Genomic DNA, 22,375 nt, shown 5'->3' with positions numbered 1-22,375 from the left:
GTGCGTGTGCTTGACACCGAGACTTCATCGTCACCACGAGCCGAAGCTCTCGTCTTCGGTGCAAAGCGAAGACACGGTAAACTGAAAACAAAGGAGCGGCATTTACACAGTGCGCGTTCCGGTCGTAGTCGCTTGTGGACATCAGTTGCCTGGTAAACAGCAGTTCGACATGACTTGGCTGAAAAAAACAAAGCGTAAGGGGTAGAGGTGCGGCATGCCGATGGGGCACTATGCGGGAGGTTGAAGTCGGCATAGCGCGCCATGGTGCGAGATTCGCCCTGAGCGCACCAGTTACTGGGGAAGGCGAGATTATGCGATGCCAGGCTGGATATCGACAGGGGAATTTAATTAATGTGCGCCGGAACAACCAAATGGTATTCGAGCTGCAGCACAAATTAAAAAAAAAGGCACGCAAGTTTTACACACACAGATAGAACACAAAAGAAGAAGCAACTAACACATGTAATGAAACTGAAACGAAAAGAGTCACGGAGAGAAAGAAATCAGTGAGTAGCACGTCTTGTATACACGGTGTGAGAATTGTAGAGCACATTACGAAGGAACAAGACAGATAAAGAGAGCAAAAACAAATAACTGACATTGATTATAGTAATATAGAAATATACATAAAAATAAACAACAATTCCAGGCTCAACAAGTGCGTGGTACTCAAAACACAGGTTAGATATACAGGCAAATACAATAAAGAAATTGAATTGAACGTGGGAGAGTAAGATTCGAATAAAAAGTTTAAAGTTAAAATTTAAATAAGAAACGGATAAAAAGCAGTTCAAGATGCAAACAGCATTGAACAGGAGAAAAAGCAAAAAGTGAAGTAAGTACAATATTTAGGCTAGAAAGTGCAAGTTATATGTGATAAAGTACTGTTTAGAATACAACACTACGAACATCCAATATAAACGAAGAGAGTGAGTTTTGGAAGATGTCAAGGTGACGACGAAAAGAGTTAAACCTCTACATTCTCTCGAGAGCGGAATGGGAATGAAGAAACGGATAAACTTGAAACGGTCACAATTCCCTCATGCTCTTTCGCGGAACGCACAGAAGAATGTACTCTAAGAACTGCGGGAACATAATGTGGCCATAAAGGAGTTTGTTCAGAATAATTATATCTACTCTGACACGACGGCCGCTAAGAGAAGGAAGATTCAATTGGGTACTCCTGGTGGAGCGAGAGGAGGAAGTTGCATAAGGAAAGCGATATCGAAATATCCGTAAAAATGTTTGCTGTACTTTGGCAACCAAGTTCCAGTTCGATTTACAACTGCCACTCCAAACAACCGACGCGTAATCCAAGAGCGGCAAGCATATGGACAGGTACAGCTTCAGGAATGGAAGTGGAGTACGTAACTCTCGAAAGTCTGCAGACGAATTCGAGTGTGCGTATAGCCCGCTGAGCAATGCATTTAGTATGAGAAAACCTGAGGGTGGCGGTCAAAAAGTACACCAAGGTCAATAATTAATAATAATATTAATAATAATAATCAATCTTTATTTAATGTGCGCATGAACAACCATGTGGTCTTCGTGCTGCAGCACAAAAAAATGAAAATGCACAGGCAAGTTTTACACACACAGATAGAAGACCAAAAACGAGACAAATAACACATGTAGCAAGAAAAACTCGATGTTGATTGTACCAACAGGAGGAATTCTTGCAGTGTCGTGAACTATCCCTAAACGATGATTTTTGCTGCATAAGATTTGATTTTTCATGTTTCGGACCCTAATAATGAAAAAAAAAACCTTTAAAGCTCAAAATCTTGCTCTGTCTTCCGAACGAGGCGGGCTCAATATGCTTGTGGTCGTCTTTGAACAACGCTGCACTGATTTAGAGCAATACTCGAGGAATAGAAGCATCGAGATCAAATGCACTCTCGAAACTCCACATTAGGACCTTCAAGGCAGGTTATGAAATGCAGCGAGTCAATTTATGTACTTTCATTCATTCATTCATTTATTCATACTGTCAGCCCTGGGCTGGCTATTACAGGAGTGGATATCAAACTTGAAACAGAAAAAGAACACATCAAACAAACACTGAGATCAACACTAAATTTCATACATAATTGTGTTTGCCACTTGAACAAAACAAAAACATTGTCATAGAAATTAAGCAGAACATAAAACATTGTGCAGTTTATCTAAAAATTCGCTAAGTGATTGTGACGTGACAACGGAGTTTGGTAACATATTCCATTCCTTAATGGCTCTCGGGAAACCACTAAACTTAAAGCAATCATTTCTGACAGGCGGCATTGGGATGTACAAACTGGGACGATGTCGTGATGTTTCCCCTGTTTTAATTTCAAAGTATTTTGTTTGATCGATTTTCAAGTAGTGGTTAGCGATCTGGAAAAGAAACTTGAGTCTGTCGCATTTGGTTCTAATGTCAAGTGTTTGAAAATCAGCAGATTTACACAAAGAAGTTGGAGAATCAGAATAACGATACCTATTAAATATAAACCTTGCTCCGAGACGCTGGATTCTTTCCATCTTAGAACAGTTGGAAGCAGTGTACGGGTGCCAGACAACTTTTGCATATTCGAGGATAGGCCTAACTAGGCTTTTGAAAACCAGGGCCGGCTTGCACGATAAAGTCCGGGCTAAGTCCAGACTTAAATGGTGTCTTTAGAAAGACGAAGCTTATTTAAGACGGCTCGTGTTTCGAACGTCGAACGCTTCGGGTTCATGTTCACCAGAGTGGCTTCCCAGAACGGCCTCAGCAACAACTTGGGGCATTTTTTCCTCGTAACGCAATCTTAAGCCGCAAAAAGCAATGGCACGGATTTTACACAACGCAAAATTGACGGAATGTGTACATCTTACAGCAGGGACAGTTCCAGCGCATCCCTGTATTTCCCTAATTTCTCTACTTAGACACCTGGCGTCCTTGTGTCTCAACCAAGACAGCACTAGAGTCGTAATCATACAAGCGACTTATACAAGTCAGGACTAAAGCCCAGTCTTGACTCCAGTCTTAAGCGTCCATGCTAGTGGCCTATTCTTTAGACTCCAGTTAAGTCTGGACTTAGCTAAGACAGTCTTAAGATTTTTTTGTGCAAGCGGGCCCAGACTTTTTATTTCAGGAGTTGCACTGCACATATTGCGTCTCAAGCTCCAGAGTGCCTTGGAAGCCTTAGTACATACATTATCTATGTGTGAATTCCAGCGTAAGTCAGATGTGAGTGTTACTCCAAGGTATTTAAAATTACTTACTCTAGTTATTAATCTACCATTAATGCTGTAACTGTAATCAAGGACAGTTTTCTTTGTTGTAATGGTCATAAAAACTGTTTTGTTTGAATTTAATACCATCTGCCACACCTTACACCATTCATGTATTTTCTGCAAGTTTTGATTGAGTTCTGCCTGATCTTCTGGAGTATTAATTTGTTTATAAACGATGCAGTCATCTGCATACAGTCTAACTGGAACGCTCAAACCAACAGGCAAGTCGTTGATGAAGATCAAAAACAAGAGAGGGCCCAGAACGCTGCCCTGGGGAACACCGGAATCGACTGGCATGATGTTGGATTTATACTCTTGAACTTGGACATACTGTACTCTAGACGAAAGATATGACCTGAACTACTTAGTTATAGTTTCATTTTTAAATATGGCACTGATTTTTAGTAATAGTTTAGGGTGCGAAGCCTTTGCAAAGTCCAAAATTATTATGTCTGTTTGCATGCGGGAATTAATTGACTGGGAAAGATCATGTACAGTTTCCGTGAGTTGTGTGATGGTAGAAAGCCCCTTGCGGTAGCCATGCTGGTTTACAAATAGGTGATTGTTACTCTCAAGAAAAGTTGATAAGTGAGCGTACATAATATGTTCGAGTAACTTGGAACACGTGCTAATGAGGGAAATAGGTCTATAATTTTCAACGTTAGAAGTGGGACCATTTTTATGCACAGGCACTATTTTCGCACATTTCCAGGCAACGGGAACACAACTACTGTCGATAGACGATTGAAAGATTTTGGTAAGAAATTTAGAATTCCACTCTGCATATCTATATAAGAATTCATTCGGGATACCGTCCGGTCCTGAGTTCTTTTTTATGTTGATATTCAAAAGGAGTTTCCGAACTCCTTCTTCACTTATTTCTAAATCGGGTATAGGAGGGCAACCTGGAGGCTCAAAAAACGGTGATTCGCCGTCACCTTCTGTGAAAACAGATGCAAAAAATGAATTAAAACTATCAGCCCTCTGGGGACTCTCTTCTTTATTAGAATGGTGAGATTTACCGCCGCCATTTATATATCGCCAGAACTTACTGGGCGCTTCAGTAAGAAATCTGGTGAGAGTCTGACTGTAAAAGGTATTTTTACTTTCTTTGATGAGTCGCTTTAACTCTTGGCTCATACGACATACGGAGGTTTTTAATTCCGGGCTTGGGTATTGTAAGCATCTTTTTCGTTTCCTTTTGAGCTGTCGTTTTTTGTGAATAATGTCTCTATTAATCCAAGGATGCTTCCTTTTTGTTATTTTCGTGGTTTTAGGAATGAACATCTCAATTGCTTTCGCTGTCATGTTTGCAAAAAAATCCCACAACTTATCTGTGCCAAGTCTGTCTTGACATAAACACATGAATTCATCAAACGAGATTTCAAGGTAGTCCAGTAATCCGACATCATCAGCAGCCGCAAAATTCAAAACAGTCTTTCTGCAAGATTTGTGACATATTTCGTGAGTCATATTGAGCGACATAATCACAGTTTTATGGTCAGAATATCCTTCTTCAACATCACAACTCAGCAAAAACTCTAGTAGACCAGATGACAAGAAGACAAGGTCTAGTATCGAGGATGTTGTCATACATACTCTCGTACTCTTTTCAACAATCTGAGCCAAACCATAGCAGTAGGCGAGTTCGATCAGATGTTCACTGCTAGCTGTATCAACTCTGCCGGGAGAAAGCGACATCCAATCAATTCCTGGCAAATTAAAATCTCCTGTCAGAATAATATTGTCACCAAAGTGTACATTTAGGTCCAGTAACCTTTTTAGGTTATCAAGCACGTCTATTGAATTGGGAGCTCTGTAGAAAGCACCCACTAAGACAGTACGACCATTCAGTCTGGTTTTAATCCATGCAGTTTCTAAATCATCAAACCCTTCTATAACTGAGAATACTATATTACTCTTAACCAGTATTGCAACACTGCCACCCCTCCTTTCACGGTCTTTTCGTACTATGGAGTAGTTTGGGGGAGCAACTTCACAGTCTCTAATATCTTTATGTAGCCATGTCTCTGTGATTACCGTAATATCGGGTTCATGTTCAAGGCATATACTTTCTATGGCGTCAACCTTGTTAAGCATGCTCCTAGCGTTCACATTTATAATTTTAAAGCAGACCGTCTTATGATTGTTTAGTCACTCATTGCTAGTGCTAGTGGCAACCTGGCATTTGAACCGCTGCTTGGTCTCCTCGTTCCATGCATATAAGGTATTCTTTACTTTTAATTTATCAAAAATTAACTTAGCTTTCACGCCGTTCTTTCGTTCATCGGCACAGGAGTTCCAGAGGTTTTTTCGTATTTCCACAAGCCTTTTAGAAAAATCTTCATTTACACTAAATTGAGTGCCTTTTAGGTTGAAACAGCTACTCATTATTTTTATCTTATCCCTAAAGTCAGTAAGTTTAATAATAATCGGACGGTCTCTACCTGGTTCCCTCTTTCCAAGTCGGTGAATCCTTTCAATAGTGTCCACCCTTTGTTTCAGAATTTTATCAAAGATGTCATTGTTTACTTTCTGTAGTAGGTCCTCTTCACTCTCTGATTCCTCCTCCTTGACTCCGCGTACTATCAAGTTATTGCGCCGCGAGCGGTTTTCCAACTCATCAAGTTTTCTCGAAACTGTAGTCATTTCTATTTCACATCTTTCAGCAAAAGTTTCTAGTTTCGAAAGCCTATCCCGAGACTCGTCAAAGGTTTGTAGCTTTTGTTCTATAGCAGACAGCCTGGATTGCATGTCCAGAATTCTTGCTTCAGACGATGTTTGGTTTTCCTGTATTTCGCTTAATTTGCAGAGGATTTCAGTTTGAGAAGCAATTACTTGTTGAATCATTTCCATTGTATCCGGGCCAGGATTTTCCTCAACATCACCGGATAACTTCAGCAACAGGCCTACAATTGAGATACAATCACTAAAGCAAACCAGCAATGTGCGTGGACACGGCAACACGATCAAAAAAGGCAGTTGCTACGGCAGCAATATTTTCGTCCAGCAACCTGCATAAATAGTGGCACATCAGTTGACATTGTCACGACGGGGTTGCCGTGTCCACTGCTGATGGAAGGTGCAGGCGTCCCTTTTATAGGCAAAATCCGGGTTGGAAGTGTGGATGACGTCGCTGTGCTCGAAGAGGGTGCGCAGAAGGCAGTATCCACGTGCCACGACAGCAGCTCTCAGTGTGAAAAATTTCTTTTCCGAGTAACCTAGAAGCCTGGAGGCCACTTTTCGACTGGCGTCACCCTTTTGTATGAATGCCCGAAAGTTGTTCGAATCCATCACGCTCCTCTCGCTGCCGCATATCTCTGTGCATCAGCCGAGCTCTTCGACCGCCGCACAACCGTTGCTGCTTTGCTGTGCTAAGCCGCTGATGATGTGGTCACCTGTTCTTCCCTTTACGCAGGGAACCACCGAGCGCTGTTCAAGCAGGCGATGCGCCACTGGGAGAACTACACGTGCATCAAGTTCGTGGAGCGGGCTCCCGAGCACCAGCACTACATTGTCTTCACCGAGAGACCCTGCGGGTGAGTGCGCGAAGACCAGCATTGCGGAGCCCAATCTTGGAAAGGAAGAGAAATACGCTTCCATCTGAACGGCAGCACAGTCGGTTGTTGTGTACCATAACACATTGCTCATCCTTTGCAGCTAACTTCGTTACTCCGCGCGCGTATTCCTGACGCAACGATACAAAACACACGACACACACAATGCGGGGTAAACTACCCTCTTGCTTTTGTACTTCTTGAGTGCCGAAATGGGTCTGTGCTGTGTTCCGACGCTGCCTCTGTGACGTAACGGCACACCTTGTGGCTATCCTTGGTTTCGTTTCTGCCCCACTCAAACATAGCCGCCGTTTCTCTCCATGCGGAGTACCCACGTTACTCCCGCTCGTCTTTGTTGTCGCATGTGGGGCCGGCGCACAGATCAGGCTCCTGTCCCTCATTAGCGAAGACCAATTTTCCCTGAAAAGGATCGGAACATAATGAGCGCACGCCCTCTCTCTTCGCATTCCCCGAAGATGCCCTTTGTCTTCCTCTTTCCTTGTGTCTGGTTTAGATCGGCGCAGTCTTCAAGAAAACAACAAAAAAAAAAAAGGGGGAGAGGGGGGCGACTAGCTTTCTTCTTCAGCTCTAACGATTCCGACCTCGTCTTTTCGATGGCGGCCTGCAAATGATTGGCTGTGAATGCATTCGCTATAAGAGCATTTTTTTGTGGAGAGCAGCGTCTTTTCTGCCCTTCGAATCAAAAACGAGGGCGCTGTCGTTGCTCCATCGCAAAACGCTACATTCGATTACACACATTTTAACTGATTCTGAAATTCGCCTACATTAAAGCTGCAACGTCGCTAGGAAAGCTCATCAATGAATGCCTGCAACACGAATTGAATGCACACTCCCTGCGTCAAGCTCCTGTGGCAATAAATTGTGCTGCGCTTTATGTGCTTGCACGTGTAAACCCAGAAAATTTCAATTGGCGGTGTTTTAAGGGGATACCCCGACATATGCGTGGATTTGGTAAGCTTCACGTCACAGTTGATGTGCCGTTTTTCGAAGAACAAAAATGAAGTCAGCAATGAGGATTAAAAGATTTATTTTGGCCCACGTGTGCACATAGATAGATAGATAGATGGATTTATTGAAAGGAAAAGGCAGAGAGGTTAGCCCGAATAATTCAAATCTGGCCTGCTACTCTGCACTGGGGAAGGGGAAGGAGAGAAGAAAGAAGGTCATGATGGGTGACGATGTGGGAGAAGGCATATGAAATATATATACAGACACAGCAGCTTGCTTTACAAACGTGAATCAAGTCCGCTGGCGCTCAAATAACGGCAAAGAGCGCGCACTGCCTGGACGCCCTTCCCCTTGTCCTGCCAAGCGCCCAGCAGCAGTTCCTCCGACAGAGGCCTCTTGTCTAAACGCTTCAAGGAAGCAGCTAGCACATTTCTTTCGTTCGCATACTCTGGGCACAGTCCACAGTCTCTGGGATGCCACAAGTTAAACATTCCGGTGAGTCCATCTGTCCAATTAACTGTAAGTACTTGCGCGTGAAAGCCACGTTTAAACGAAGTCGATGTATCAAGCATGTCTGATGACGCGGAATATCACGCAGAACATTAAATTTAAATGTTCGATCGAGCCTTCTTAGACGGATGTTTCGGGCGTCTATAACAGCTTAACCAGTCGTAATACACTCTGAAGGGCTATTTGGTTCATACTAATTGAACGGGTAAAACTGAGCGAAAAAGACGAAAAAAAAAACTGCGCCTTGTTTGTGCCTGTGTGTTTCTTTCGTCTCGTTTTTTTCGCGCAGTTTTACCCGTTCAATTAACCAGTCGTGCCAGCTTTTACGTTCATTAGCGAAAAATTGGCATCTTCTCAGTTTTTTTTTAATGATAATTCCGGCCTCTACTTTTATTTGCTGCAAACCCACAATCTCTAAAATGCATCGATAAGGAGTCGACCAACAAGAAGGCATGAGCGTGACGTCTGTTTTAACAATTTATCCTTGTATACATCCCTATGATTGCTTACGTTCTTTTGTAGCCTTTGGATGCTTAAATTACAGTACACGTGCGCCAAGTCCTACCTCTGAATACGTGCTTCTAATTAAATACGTTGGACGTATTTCGTTTTCATTTCTTTTCTTGTGTCTTCCAACTTGATCAACAGTCTAGAAAGCTGCACCCTAATTAAAATGCCTACAGTTTGCTGAACGAATGCATATGCTTTATAAAAGAGAAGACCCTTATGCGAAGTTGGCTTGAACCATCAGACTCATATTCACCAGCGCGGTTCGAACGCGCGTTTGGTACACGCTGAAGTATTTGTGCTTAGTCCGAAGATCGCATCACTTTTCCTGTCGTGTAGTTAATTGCAATAGGCAAATATCAAGTAGCGAAAGAAAAATTCAAACCGGTCGTTCAAAAGCAGACATCAATTGAGGTCTGAGCAAAAAAGGAAGATTGGGCGAGAACACTCTCGTGCCCGATTTTCTGCGAGACGAAAAATGGCTCCGAGAGAATATTGATTGTTGTTGGGAAAGGCGCCTACAGAGCAGCGTGTTCATGCCAATACTTTCCGCCAAAGCAAAACAGTGAAATGGGGGCTTGTCACCTTTGCGCGCAGACAGTCGCAACGCTCGACTTTTTGTTGTACGCGCGATCCCACGAAGGCTCGCACCAATATTTGGGCATGTGCGCTCGGCTGTTCATGTTCCTTTTACTTTTTGGTGCCTCTTTTGGAGCGCAGTCTTATAAATGCCTCTCGTGCTTTTGCTTTTATCATCGCTGCCTTTCGGCTGCGTGTCTGTGAAATGAGAGAAAAGGGAGAGAAGTACTGGCGCTACTAATTGGCTGCCGTGCGGCGAACGCGAATTCACCACCGGGGTCGCCCAAGGTAATGATGAGAGAGCAGTGCGTTCAGCAGTCAGCGGGAATAAAAAAAATGCATATTGGTATTTGAGGGACAAAAGTGCACAGCGCCCTCTGTCAGAGACATCATCAACTGAACCAATAATGAGGTTCCTTTTTTGAATGAGCGGGGGGTGAGCCGGAAAGCAAGGAGGGGAAAGTTTAGCTTCCTTTACTCCTCAACTTTTATTTTTCCATGATCGTCAAGAGAGAAGTAGGATTCTAAAAGAGAAAGCGACCTGAACTGAATACGCCCGCGGGCGAGGATAAAGTGTGCATAAATGACCTCATTATCCCGCAAAATCCAAGTTTAGCATTCCAATTCATTTCGGTGACAAATTTCTGTTTAATGGCTGGCAAATGTGCCCGCATTTTGTCCTCGTGCAGTGTCCTCGGAAGCAGTCGTCATAACAGGCAGTCAAAGCAGTTTTATACATACCTATGACTGTAACTGCAGAGTAGGTTGTTTCCTTCCGAAAGCAGCTTGAGGAACGGATGGCAACTTCTGAAAGCCAGTAGCCATTATCGTTGGATTTGATAGTCATCGCTTATCTCTTCTCAGCTCGTCCTATGCACAAAAAAAAAATAGATGGGCACTTAACCTTCGTCTTAAGAGTAAAAGGGGCAGCGCCTGTAACACTGCAATTTGATCCCGCAAAATTTTAAACCATATTTTTATGTACAAATTAGTCAAATGTTTACAATTGATTAATGCTGTAAGATCGGTACACAAATTCAGGCACAGATTAGCAAGTCATGCCAATCGAAACGCGCTCACTGTGCCCCCATCAGCAACATAATAAGCATTTATTGTGGAAAAACAAAGCTCTACAAACACGGACACAAGTGCTACAAAGTGCTTAACAATCAAACTTTTTGCCCAAAAGATTACGGCGGACACGTCATTGAAGGTACGACGCGACAGCGTAGGGTACCAACCCACATGTAAGGGCCCGTTTTAACCAAGCGGAATGGATCGACGTGGCTTCGTGTCGTAGGGGCAACTTGAATGCAAGGTTGCTGGCTGGCTCATTCTGCTATCACCCTCCCATGTGAAAGGAGAGGTTCGAGTTGGCAGCTCCTCCCAAACGTAACGTCAGTCAACCCTACACTTAGTTCGCGTCCATTGTCACCTGCCAACACCATTCTCGCGATTTTTCGCTCACAACACCGACGACCACACAGACGGACCTCGGGCCGATGCATTATTCTCTGTTAACGGGCCATTTAACGCTATCGCATTCAAACAGTAATTGGCGTGTTACATATTCATCGGTTCCCATCTGTGGAAGAGATAGAGATTTTTTAGATACGCGAGTGACGAACGTGCAGTAGCCACATCCCCCGCAAAGACTGACACGCGAGCGCTCCGAATTCATAATTGGTGTGTGTATGCATTGAAGCTTCTGAATAAAACATTTTCATATACTGTGGTAGCAAATTTGTTTTTGTTTTTTCACAAAAAAATTTAAATTTAGTCTGCCTTTGCGAGCCTAGCTTTCAAGGACACCTTTAATTGTGAGAGCTGTAGCATATTGTCACACACATATTAATGGAATGGTCTACGCTTCCGATACATAGAAAAAATATTCCATCTAGAGCCTTTTGCTTCGGTCGCACGTACCGAGTACATATAGAGACTGCGACATAAAACAAAAGAGCTACGTTTTTTTAATTATAATTGCGAGTCAACTGAGCCGACAAAGCCAGAGTTTCCAAGTCCTGCGGCACGCCGAAATGAATGGATTGAAGGAATATAGGAGCATCCCTTTTGAAATCGGATGGTAGCAGTAGCTATCATGCTCATTTTTCTCCCTACATCTTAATTATTGTTTTAGATTGGTTAACTATACCATCCTTCTATTTATTGAACTTCTGTTTCTACATTACAAACATTATGTCATTTTTCGGCTTTTAAGCCAACAATCTTCCGGTCGTTTTTTGCTGGCTTCCACCGCCGGTTTATTCACCTCGCCACTGATATCTCTAAACCCCAGAGCTTCAGGAACAGTGACTGCGCCTGCATCAACTTCCGGATCGATACCATCACATTCGAGTATAATATGATCAATTGTTTGACTGAAGTTACCACATACAGCAGATGCGTCATCTTCATTGTTAAATTTCTCTGTGTAGCTGCGTGTTCTAAGGCACCCTGATATAGCTTCAAAAAGTAGGGCACTGCCTCATGAGTTACCAAGAAAGCTTTCTTCCCGATCTGCCTTTTCGACTTTCAGTATAATTCCACACTCTGTTTCTTTTCCATCGAATTTATTCAATTTTTAGCTTCTGTGTTTTTCACCTGTTGCTTAACGCTCTTTATTTCTTCGTCCTTGTGACCAGCATACTTACTGGTTAGTTTCCTAGTTCTTTTTCTCCATTGTGAGTCAACGCTTTTTAGGTGTAGGTATTTAAATACTTTAGCTGCCCATCTGTTACTGTCCAATTTTCTCAGGCTTTCCTCATATAATATTTTACTCTGGGCTTCCCGTACTTCGAAAGATGCCCTGCCCATATCTCCCTGTACCGCCTCATTTGTGGTTTTGCTGTGGGAACCTAGTGCTAATCGTCTGACGGCTCTCTTATTTATTTCTAATATCGACTGTACATCTGATTTTAGGCACAAAACCGCATTTCCAAAAGTAAGCCCGTGCACCATAATTCATTTCCAAATACACCTCAAAACCTCATACCTGTTGTAACCCCACAATGCCCTATACTTCATTATCCCGGCATTTCTTCGCCATTTGGCCTTAAGCGATTGCTCATATTTTCCAATGTATGCCAATCCTTCGTTTACCCATACCCCCAAATATTTATATTCTGCTACTCTAGGTATTTCAAGGCCTTGAATTTTAAGACCCTGATCAGTTGCGCCGTTGAAAATCATCGGACCCGACTTAACTGCGCTAAAACTGAAGCCTAGAGCGTCCCCTTCCTCACCGCAATACTTAACTAGAGTTTGCAATTATTCCTGACTTTCAGCTAGCCGCACAATATTGTCTGTACACATCTAACCGGGGAGGCGCTGCTCTGCCGCCTTTCCACCTAATCTATATAACAGGTTAAAACCTAGGTTACTTTCTTATATCCTCCGTTCCAGGCTTATCATACAAAGCATGAACAGCAGCGGTGATAGAGGACAACCTTGTCTTAATCCTTTGCATACTTTGACATCTTCCGTACTTCTTATCCCTTCCAATGTAATTTCTACTTAGTTATCCCGGTATATTTCCTGTAGGAACTCTATTATCTCATAAGCGATACCTTTTTCTTTTAATATGTTCCACAGGAGTTCCCTGCATACGTTGTCGTACGCCCCGTTTATGTCCAGGAAGGCCAAATACGAATGTCTATTTTCCAATCTAGATATTTCGATGCATTGATTGGGTAAGCACAGTGAACTGAAACGCTGACTGGCCGCACAAGGATAGGGTCGCGATTCCTAATGTGTATTTATCAGAAACAAGTGTGCAACGTGGAGACGTAAAAATTTCTATTCTCTCAAAGGCCGAAGGTTTCGCAAAGAGAAGGAGCACAAAAAATCGTAGCCGAATTTCTTGCAGGCATCACTACTGGCGATGGTGTCGATGCAGGCAAAGAGGTGTCTCACGAGTTTCAGACACAGGCCATGAGCGAATTCGGGCATGTACCTGTGCGGTATGGCTGTATCTCATAATTGTGATCAGTGCGCGATCACCCTGAAGGTGGCGAAAAAAGCGCTGTATGTTTAAACTTATTGTTGTGCGCATTTTGCGGAACAGATGAAAAAAAGGCGGAGCTGTGTTTAACACGGAAACACGCTGAGGAGAAGAGAAGGGGGACAGAGTATATTTTCATACAAGTAATGCTTGTAGACTTTGAATGAACTGAATAAAGCGGTTGGCCTGGTTCTGAATGTATTTAATGCCTTGTGATAGGGTTAGCTAGATGACAGTTAAGCCTAACTATTCATGCGCATTCCTGTTCGCGTTCAATTTCAGCTTTGTAGAAAGTTTACCAGTTACTTGACTGCTAATAAATGAAGTCAGGATTTTAGACCTGCCATTATGGCAATAAGATAGGAAGCGAAGATGAATTTTCTAGGCTGAATTATTCATTATGATATGGTGTTATGTATGGTATCGGAGATAGCGACGAATTTTCGAGGAATTGCAGAGGCGGCGTTAAGCTTGCATGTCTTTATATTTAGGAACGGTAATGTTAAAAGAGCAATCTCTATACTATGAGAGAGTTAAGCTCAGGCCGTCTCACAAAGCCGCACTGTTAGTGTTGGTAGATATGCAACCGTTGATTACAGAACTATCTGCAAATAACTTTAAATATGAAGCTACGTGTCTGCTTTACTGTAATTTGTTACCAGGAATTAGTAACAAAAGTTGTCCTAGAAAATCCTTGGAGAACTGCAGCTGTTTTAGGTGTAATATCAGAGTCACGGTTGCGATGTGTGAGTTTTACATACCCAACATTCCGGACAAGCGCTTGTTTGCAACGGGAAGTTGTTCAAAAACAAAAACAATTTCATGAAGCCTTGCGTCACGGCAATCAGTGTGCCCACAGGTTATCGCCCCGTAGGTTCTTTTATTCATGCGCAGCTCTTAGGCGCCTATTCCTGGATGGCATAGTGGAGTCTGGATATGGCAAGAGCAGAGGAATATGCAACTAGAACTTGGATACCTCCATATAAGGGAAGAACCTGCAGGGTGACCACAAGAATGAAAAGCGGAGGATGGGCTGCGAGTTTCGGCTAAGGAGGTCAAGGGTGGAAGAGCGAAAGGAGACAACAACAGCGCAAGGTTGAAAGTGGAGGAAGACATATAACGGTGGAATGGAAGGGAGGTCGCGATTAGTGCGTAATATCACGCGGGGAAATATTATCGCACCGAAGAGGAATGCACCCATGTCGGCCACGACGCCTCTCGAGATGAGGAGGCACCGAGAGGTATCTGCCGGCGCTTCCTTTTTGAGGTGCAAGTACCGAGAAAGAAGTGTCGGTTGAAGGATGGTTATATGCCGCAAAATATACTGCAGCCTCTAACTGTACATTGATGTTCATATCTCTGTAATGCTTTAACGGAGCACATTCCAGCTACGCGCTAAAGTTCCAGCAATGCGCTTAAGTCTGCATGCTTAGGGACAGTAATGTTAAAACACCTCTCCTAACGACGCCGGTCATGGTGGTACGTGTTCGTTTCTGAATGCCTTTGCCGATAAACTTATTCCAGTAATTAATTAGTTCAATAAATGCATAACTGTTTTGCATGAATGGTGAGGCGACGAACGAGTTTTCTAGTAATTCATTAATTCACTTAAGTGATGAAATACCCATCCATTTTCAATTAAGTGATCGCATCAAGTGGTTAATTATTGTCTTCAATTAACAAATTAACCAATTAGTTGAGTTAATTAATTAAATACGCGATGGTTAAACTCAGTCGAACTCAGTCTACAGTGATGACACCCATAGCCGTGGTTGCAATAAGCGGTGCATTGCTTCCAGACCGAAATGCCCACATTTGCATTCCCTAAGAAACAGATTACTGCTAACCCGGTAGCGAAAAAGGTCCCGTCGCCGAGATTTCAGCGTTGTCGGCGTTCCGAGCGAAATTTTCTGAGCAGTGCTCAAGTAGGTGTTAGTTATCCAGCGACATCCACTGACTGGTCATCGGGTTGTGTGACTTCACATGAGACGACTGATTTGCCAGGCTCTGCCAACTCGGGCTTCGTCTTTGAGATCGGAGAGGAGATCACAGTGCAGCGTTTCTAGAATCCTAAGGTTCGAACTTAGGTCCGCTGTCCCTAGGCCAAGCGGGCACAAGCAGGTTAAAGCGGGGCTTTATATTCACGTCGGGTGGTCTTTAATATAAACTAGTAGCTTACAACACTCTTAGTCTGCCTTCGATAATCGATACAGAAATGAAATCATTACAGATATACAAGTAGCAAAGTGCGTATAGGACAACGGGGATCCGCAAAAGGAGCCGACAACGGCAGCCATTAACACTGCAGCCTGATACCCTTAAAGGCGGAGATTGTGTCCCTGCATTTTGTTTACTGAACACACTCCAGTACCTTGGCCATCATCATCCTCATCGCCTGACTATATCCACTCCAGGGCGAAGGCCTCTCCCATATTCCTTCAATTAACCCGGTTCTGTGCTAGCTGCATCCACATGATCCCAGCGAACTCCTTAACCTCATCCGCCCACCTTTCTGCTGCCCCCTGCTACGCTTTCCTTCCCTTGGAATCCAGCTTATTACCCTAAGCAACCATCGGTTGTCCTCTCTTCGCACTACATGTTCATGCCCATCTCCGTTTCTTTTTCTTTCCAGAAGAATGTCATTACACGAGATATTTCTCTGACCCACTCTGCACGCTTCCTATCCCTTAAAGCCTTCTGTATGGTCCCTAGGTTAACCACACTCCCTTTTCGTTAGCCTCCACGTTGCAACCCCATAGATGAGCACCTGTAAGGATCAACTGTTATGTTCTTTCCTTTTGAGCGATACGAGCGATACCAGTATAAGCTGCTAGTCATAATCTGCGAGTTCTTGCCAAATGCGCTGCATCCTAATCTTATTGTATAAGTGATTTCCGTTTCATGGTCCGGATCTGCGGTTGCTATTTGTCATGAGTATACATATTCGCCTACCACTTCCAACGTTTCGCTACTTATTGTACACTGATGTTCCTTCACGAGGCTGTTGACATTACCTTAGTCTTCTGCATATTGACTCTCAAGCCTACCTTTCAACTTTTCCTGTCCAGGTCATCAATAATTCTTTGATATTCATCCCCTAAGATACTTAGCAAGGCAATGTAATTAGAGAATGGCAGATTACTGAGGTATTGTCCATCAACCCTTATTCCTAACTGCTCTCATTCAAAGCCTCTGCATACTTTCTTTGAGCAAGCTCTGAATGTCGGGCAGATTGTGTCTCCTTGCATAACGCATTTCTTTATGGGAATTTTACCATTTTTTTATGCATGCCTTGGTGGTTAAGTATTTAAGCTCTGGATTTCTCAACCCAAGCTGTGACGGCCTGATTTACATGGCACCGATTCCTAAACCACCCGAATGCTGTGCGATGTGTGTGCATGTTAAGGAACCCCAGGCAGCCGAAATTACTACAACTCTCCACAATGGCACCCCTCATAGCGAATGTCGCTGGAAGATTTTAAACGCCGCAGACAACGCAGTACAATTTGCTCGACACTGTTTGCCATTAGAGAATGTTAATTAATTTTTTCTAACAAGAAACTGTAAAAATTTGTTTATTTTGTACAAAAACAAAAACGTTTTCAGTAGTGATATTTTGTCTCCTAATGGTTTCTCTCAGTAGGACATGCAATATGTTTGTTCCCCTAGTTGCGACATATGCGGTATATGTTCTATATTTATCCCCATGTCTGCCTCTTGCCGTATGTCCGTACGTTTGCCTATCTGCCCCTCCCTCTCTCTCTCTCTCTCTCTCTCTCTCTCTCTCTCTTTATATATATATATATATATATATATATATATATATATATATATATATATGTATATGTATATATATATATATATAGCTGTGCGTATTCTCGCACAGCTGCCGCCCTCCCTGATGATAACGGGCTACGTGACTCTCGCGGTATAACAGGATGTTTCAGATCCGCCGCTAGGGATATGGGTGGCGCTGGTGGACAGGCTTCGGATACGCGGAGACCTTCAGAACGGCTTTAGAAATGGTAGGCGCTTAGATGATAGCCTGTTCGTGCTTACCCAATGCATCGAAATATCTAGAGTGGAAAATAGAGATTCGTATTTGGCCTTCCTGGACATAAACGGGGCGTACGACAACGTATGCAGGGAACTCCTATGGAACATATTAAAAGAAAAAGGTATCGGTTATGAGATAATAGAGTTCCTAGAGGAAATATACCGGGATAACTAAGTAGAAATTACATGGGAAGGGATAAGAAGTACGGAAGATGTCAAAGTATGCAAAGGATTGACAAGGCTGTCCTCTATCACCGCTGCTGTTCATGCTTTATATGATAAACCTGGAACGAAGGATACAAGACAGTAACCTAGGTTTTAACCTGTCATATAAATTAGATGGAAAGGCGGTAGAGCAGCGCCTCCCCGGTGTGTTGTATGCAGACGATATTGTGCTGCTAGCTGAGAGTCAGGAAGAATTGCAAACTCTAGTTAAGTATTGCGGAGACGAAGGGGACGCTCTAGGCTTCAATTTTAGCGCAGTTATGTCGGGTCCGATGATTTTCAACGGCTCAACTGATCAGGGTTTTAAAATACAGGGCCATGAAGTACCTAGAGCAGTAGAATATAAATATCTGGGGGTATGGGTAAATGAAGGATTGGCATACATTGGAAAGCATGAGCAATCACTTAATGCCAAAGAGCGAAGAAATGCCGGGATAATGAAGCTTAGGGCATTGTGGATATACAACAGGTATGAGGTTTTGAAGGATTGATGAAATGAATTATGGTTCCGGGGCTTGCTTTCGGAAATGCGGTTTTGTGCCTTAAATCAGAGGTACAGTCGGTATTAGAAATAAATAAGAGAGCCATCGCACGATTAGCACTAGGTGCCCATGGCAAAACCACAAATGAGGCGGTACAGGAAGATATGGGCTTGGCATCTTTCGAAGTACGGGAAGCCCGGAGTAAAATATTATATGAGGAACGCCTGAGGAAATCGGACAGTAACAGATGGGCAGCTAAAGTATTTAAATACCTGTACCTAAAAAGCGTTGACTCACAATGGAGGAAAAGAACTAGGAAACTAACTAGTAAGTATGCTAGTAACAAGGACGGAGAAATAAAGAGCATTAAGCAACAGGTGAAAAACACAGAAGGTAAAAATTGGATAAATTCGATGGAAAAGAAACAGAGTGTGGAATTATACCGAAAGTGGAAAATGCAGATCAGGAAGGAAGATTTCTTTGGTAACTCGAGAGGCAGTGCCCTACTTTTTGAAGCTAGGTCAGGGTGTCTTATAACACGCATCTACAAAAAGAAATTTAACAATGGAGATGACGCATGCGCTGTATGTGGAAACTCCAGTGAAACAATTGACCATGTTATACTCGAATGTAATGGTATCCATCCGGAAGTTGATGCAGGCGCAATCACTGTTCCTGAAGCTCTGGGGTTTAGAGATAACAGTGGCCGGGTGAATAAACCGGCGGTGGAAACTAGCAAAAAACGACTGGAAGATTGGTGGTTTAAAAGCAGAGAAGTGACATAATGTTAGTAATGTAAAAACAAAAATTCAATAAATAGAATGATGGTATAGTTAACTAATGCAAAACAATAATTAAGATGTAGGGAGAAAAATGAGCATGATAGCTACTGCTACCATCCCGCTTCAAATGGGACGCTCCTATATTCCATCCATCCATCCGGTTACTGTCAACATAAATACTTAAGAAAGCGGAAGGTTGGGCAGTCGTCGCACTGGACGCGACATTCGGAGGTCGTGGGTTCGACTCCTACCAACGGCGCGTTGTTTTTCCTTCTGCTTTTCACTTAATATTCTTTCTCGCTAAAATCACCATAACACTATTCTTGTCTATATCAACAAATAACAATAAAAAAAATATTAATAAATCTCCAACGTTACCTTCGACGCGTAGACTGCTTGCTCCTTTAAATTATATATATATTGTAAGGTAACGCGAAGGTCGGACTTGGGGAATCAGGCTTTATTGCAGACCTGAAGCCTTGGTCGCACACTGCAGCCAAACACACTCCGCGATGACGATGGGTATCTACAAGAGGGAGCAGGATGAAGATGAAGCAGCACTACGGTGGCTGCAGCACGTTCAGCCGTGTGGAAGAAGAAGCGCCACACAGTGCTCACACTATTTCGCCCGCGCAGTTGAAGCGGCCAGCCTGGCCGCAGTTAGTCCGCAGGATTGCGCCGAATAAAAGGTTTCATACGTGAAACGTGGACAACTTCAGTGCCACGGTAACGACTGTCCGGAGGAGGGTGAAGAGGAGAGACGCGATAGTTGACCGGGGAGGTTTTTGCAAGAACTGTGTAAGGACCAATGTAACGGTGCTGTAACTTGTCAGAAAGACCAGGAGTGCGTAATGGGGTCCAAAGTAACACCTCGTCGCCGGGACGGAACGAAACTTGGCGATGGGTTGCATCATAGCGGCATTTGCGGTCTTCCTGGCTGGCTTCCGTGTTGACGCGAGCAAGCCGGCGAGATTTGGCCACTCGGGAAAGGAACTGGTCAGGAAGAGAGGGCGAGGAACTGGCATGTGTAGAAAGGAAAGAGGCGTCAAGAAAGGTAGCAGGAGAACGGCCGTAAACGAGGAAAAACGGGGTGTAACCTGTGGTCCGCTGTACAGCCGTATTGTAGGCGAACGTAACAAAAGGAAGTATTACGTCCCAGTTTCGGTGGTCCTGGTCGACGTACATAGACAACATGTCAGAAAGCGTGCGGTGGAACCGCTCAGTCAACCCATTGGTCTGCGGGTGATAGCTGGAGGTCAATTTGTGATGTGTGGTTGAGGCCTCAATAACTTCGGCTACAATCGTCGACAGAAATGTCCGACCACGATCGCTGAGAAGCACTTGAGGGGCCCCATGACGCAGTACGAGCGATTCCAAAAAGAAGGTCGCGACCTCATGTGCTGAGCCATTAGGCAGGGCAGCGGTCTCAGCGTAGCGTGTTAGGTGGTCGACGGCGGTGACGATCCAGCGATTACCTCGTGCGGACAATGGAAGTGGCCCGTATAAGTCTATGCCAACAACGGCAAAAGGAGTAGCTGGGCAAGGTAGCGGCTGTAGTAGGCCAGCAGGAGGAGAAGTTGGCCGTTTGCGGCTCTGACATGGCAGACAAGAGGCGACGTATTTTGCCACACTTGAGGCGAGGCCTGGCCAGAAGAAACGGGTTTTCACGCGGTGGTAAGTTTTATGAAAGCCTAAGTGACCGGCTGTAGCATCATCGTGGAAAGCCGCCAGGATACGGGTGCGAAGCGCTTTCGGAATAACGGGGACCCAACGGGTGCCTTCAGAGCAATAAATATAACGGGACAGCACGCCGTTGTCAAGTTTGAAATTTTGGAGTTGTCTGCGCATCCTAGCGGTAGGAGGGTGAGAAGCACCGGTGAGAAGGTTGATTAGGGAAAGACAGTAGGGATCGGCTTGCTGGTGTGAAATAATGGCGTACCGATCTGGAGCAGCGGCAGGAGTAGCACAGGGGATGTTTGGAGCTCTGGACGACATTGCGACGCCGAGGGTGCACGCAGGAAGGCGCGAAGAAGCACTAGGTGGTGATTCTGGGAGCGGGCAGCGGGAAAGAGCATCGGCATCTCGATGTTTGCGACCTGATTTGAATATGACATCGAAGTGGTATTCCTGCAAACGCAGAATCCAACGGCCAAGGCGTCCAGTCAAATTTTTGAGGGTTGATAACCAGCACAGAGCGTGGTGATCGGTAACGATCGTGAAATGGCGGCCGTAGAGGTAGGGGCGGAATTTCTGAACTGCCCAAACGACGGCGAGGCACTCTTGCTCTGTGATAGTGTAGTTGCGTTCCGCTGGTGTTAGAGTTCGACTGGCAAACGCAATTACTTTTTCCCGAGAAGCGGTGTCACGTTGCAGAAGTACGGCGCCGATACCGAGGCCGCTGGCATCGGTGTGGAGAATGGTAGCAGCAGTGTCGTCGAAGTGAGCGAGAACAGGGTCCGAAGTGAGGGCATTCTTTAGGGTTTGGAAAGCTTTTTCGCATTCTTCGGACCAATTGAAAGTAGTACTGTCGGTAAGGAGGCGGTGGAGCGGTGCAGCAATGGTAGCGAAATTGCGAATGAAACGGCGAAAGTACGAAGACAGGCCAAGGAAACTGCGTAGTTCCTTAGTCCGTTGAGGGCGTGCAAAGTTCAAAACTGCAGCAAGCTTGTCAGGGTCGGGTCGAATGCCATCGCGGCTGACGAGGTGGCCCAGGATCTTGATTTCTTTCTTGGCGAAATTACACTTTTTTGTGTTCAGCTGGAGACCGGCGGATGCTAGGCACGTTAATACTTGATCAAGGCGGCATAAATGATCAGAAAAAGTCGCAGAGAAGATAACTATGTCGTCCAGGTAGCACAAGCATGTTTTCCACTTAAGTCCTCTAAGAACAGTGTCAATCATGCGCTCAAACGTAGCGGGGGCATTACAAAGTCCAAAAGGCATGACATTGAATTCGTAAAGCCCATCGGGAGTAGCGAATGCGGTTTTTTCTTTGTCGGCTTCGTGCATCGGTATCTGCCAGTAACCGGAACGCAAATCCAAAGTGGAGAAATATTCGGCGCCCTGAAGACAGTCGAGGGAGTCGTCAATTCGTGGCATAGGGTAAACGTCTTTGCGAGTGACTTTGTTAAGTGCGCGGTAATCAACGCAAAAACGCACGGAGCCATCCTTTTTTTTGACCAAGACGACCGGAGATGACCAGGGGCTAGCTGATGGCCGAATAATGTCTCGTCGGAGCATATCATTCACATTATCTTCTATGATTTTACGTTCTGATAAGGAAACACGATAAGGGCGGCGGCTAACAATAGAAGTACCTTCTGTAATAATGCGGTGCTGTGCAGAAGACGTTCGGCCCAAGGTCGGAGAAGTGACATCAAAGGAGGCTTGGTGTTTTCGAAGTAATTCCTGCAAAGCTTGGCGGTGAGTCGCAGGAAGGTCGGGATTGATGGT

The 22,375-nt window shown here is 44.2% G+C and overlaps 1 protein-coding gene and 1 pseudogene across 1 annotated transcript in view; one reads left to right on the top strand and one right to left on the bottom strand.

Annotated features, from left to right (window-relative positions):
• The window catches only part of LOC146182609 (bone morphogenetic protein 1 homolog), a 191,224-nt gene extending 184,429 nt beyond the window's left edge, over window positions 1-6,795 (top strand). Inside the window, exon 4 of the mRNA XM_084609568.1 lies at window positions 6,671-6,795. Within this exon, the coding sequence (XP_084465694.1) occupies window positions 6,671-6,795 (125 nt within the window). The remainder of the gene's footprint in view (window positions 1-6,670) is intronic.
• LOC146182610 (uncharacterized) lies at window positions 5,329-6,296 on the bottom strand (annotated as a pseudogene).
• Window positions 6,796-22,375: the final 15,580 nt, after the last annotated feature.

The sequence above is a fragment of the Amblyomma maculatum genome, chromosome 7 (assembly GCF_055883805.1).
Source record: "Amblyomma maculatum isolate TAMU_Amacu chromosome 7, ASM5588380v1, whole genome shotgun sequence".
NCBI classification, from domain to species: Eukaryota; Metazoa; Arthropoda; class Arachnida; order Ixodida; family Ixodidae; genus Amblyomma; species Amblyomma maculatum.
The sequence above is the reverse complement of the archived record's forward strand: the minus strand, read 5'-3'. Positions and strand labels throughout refer to the sequence as shown.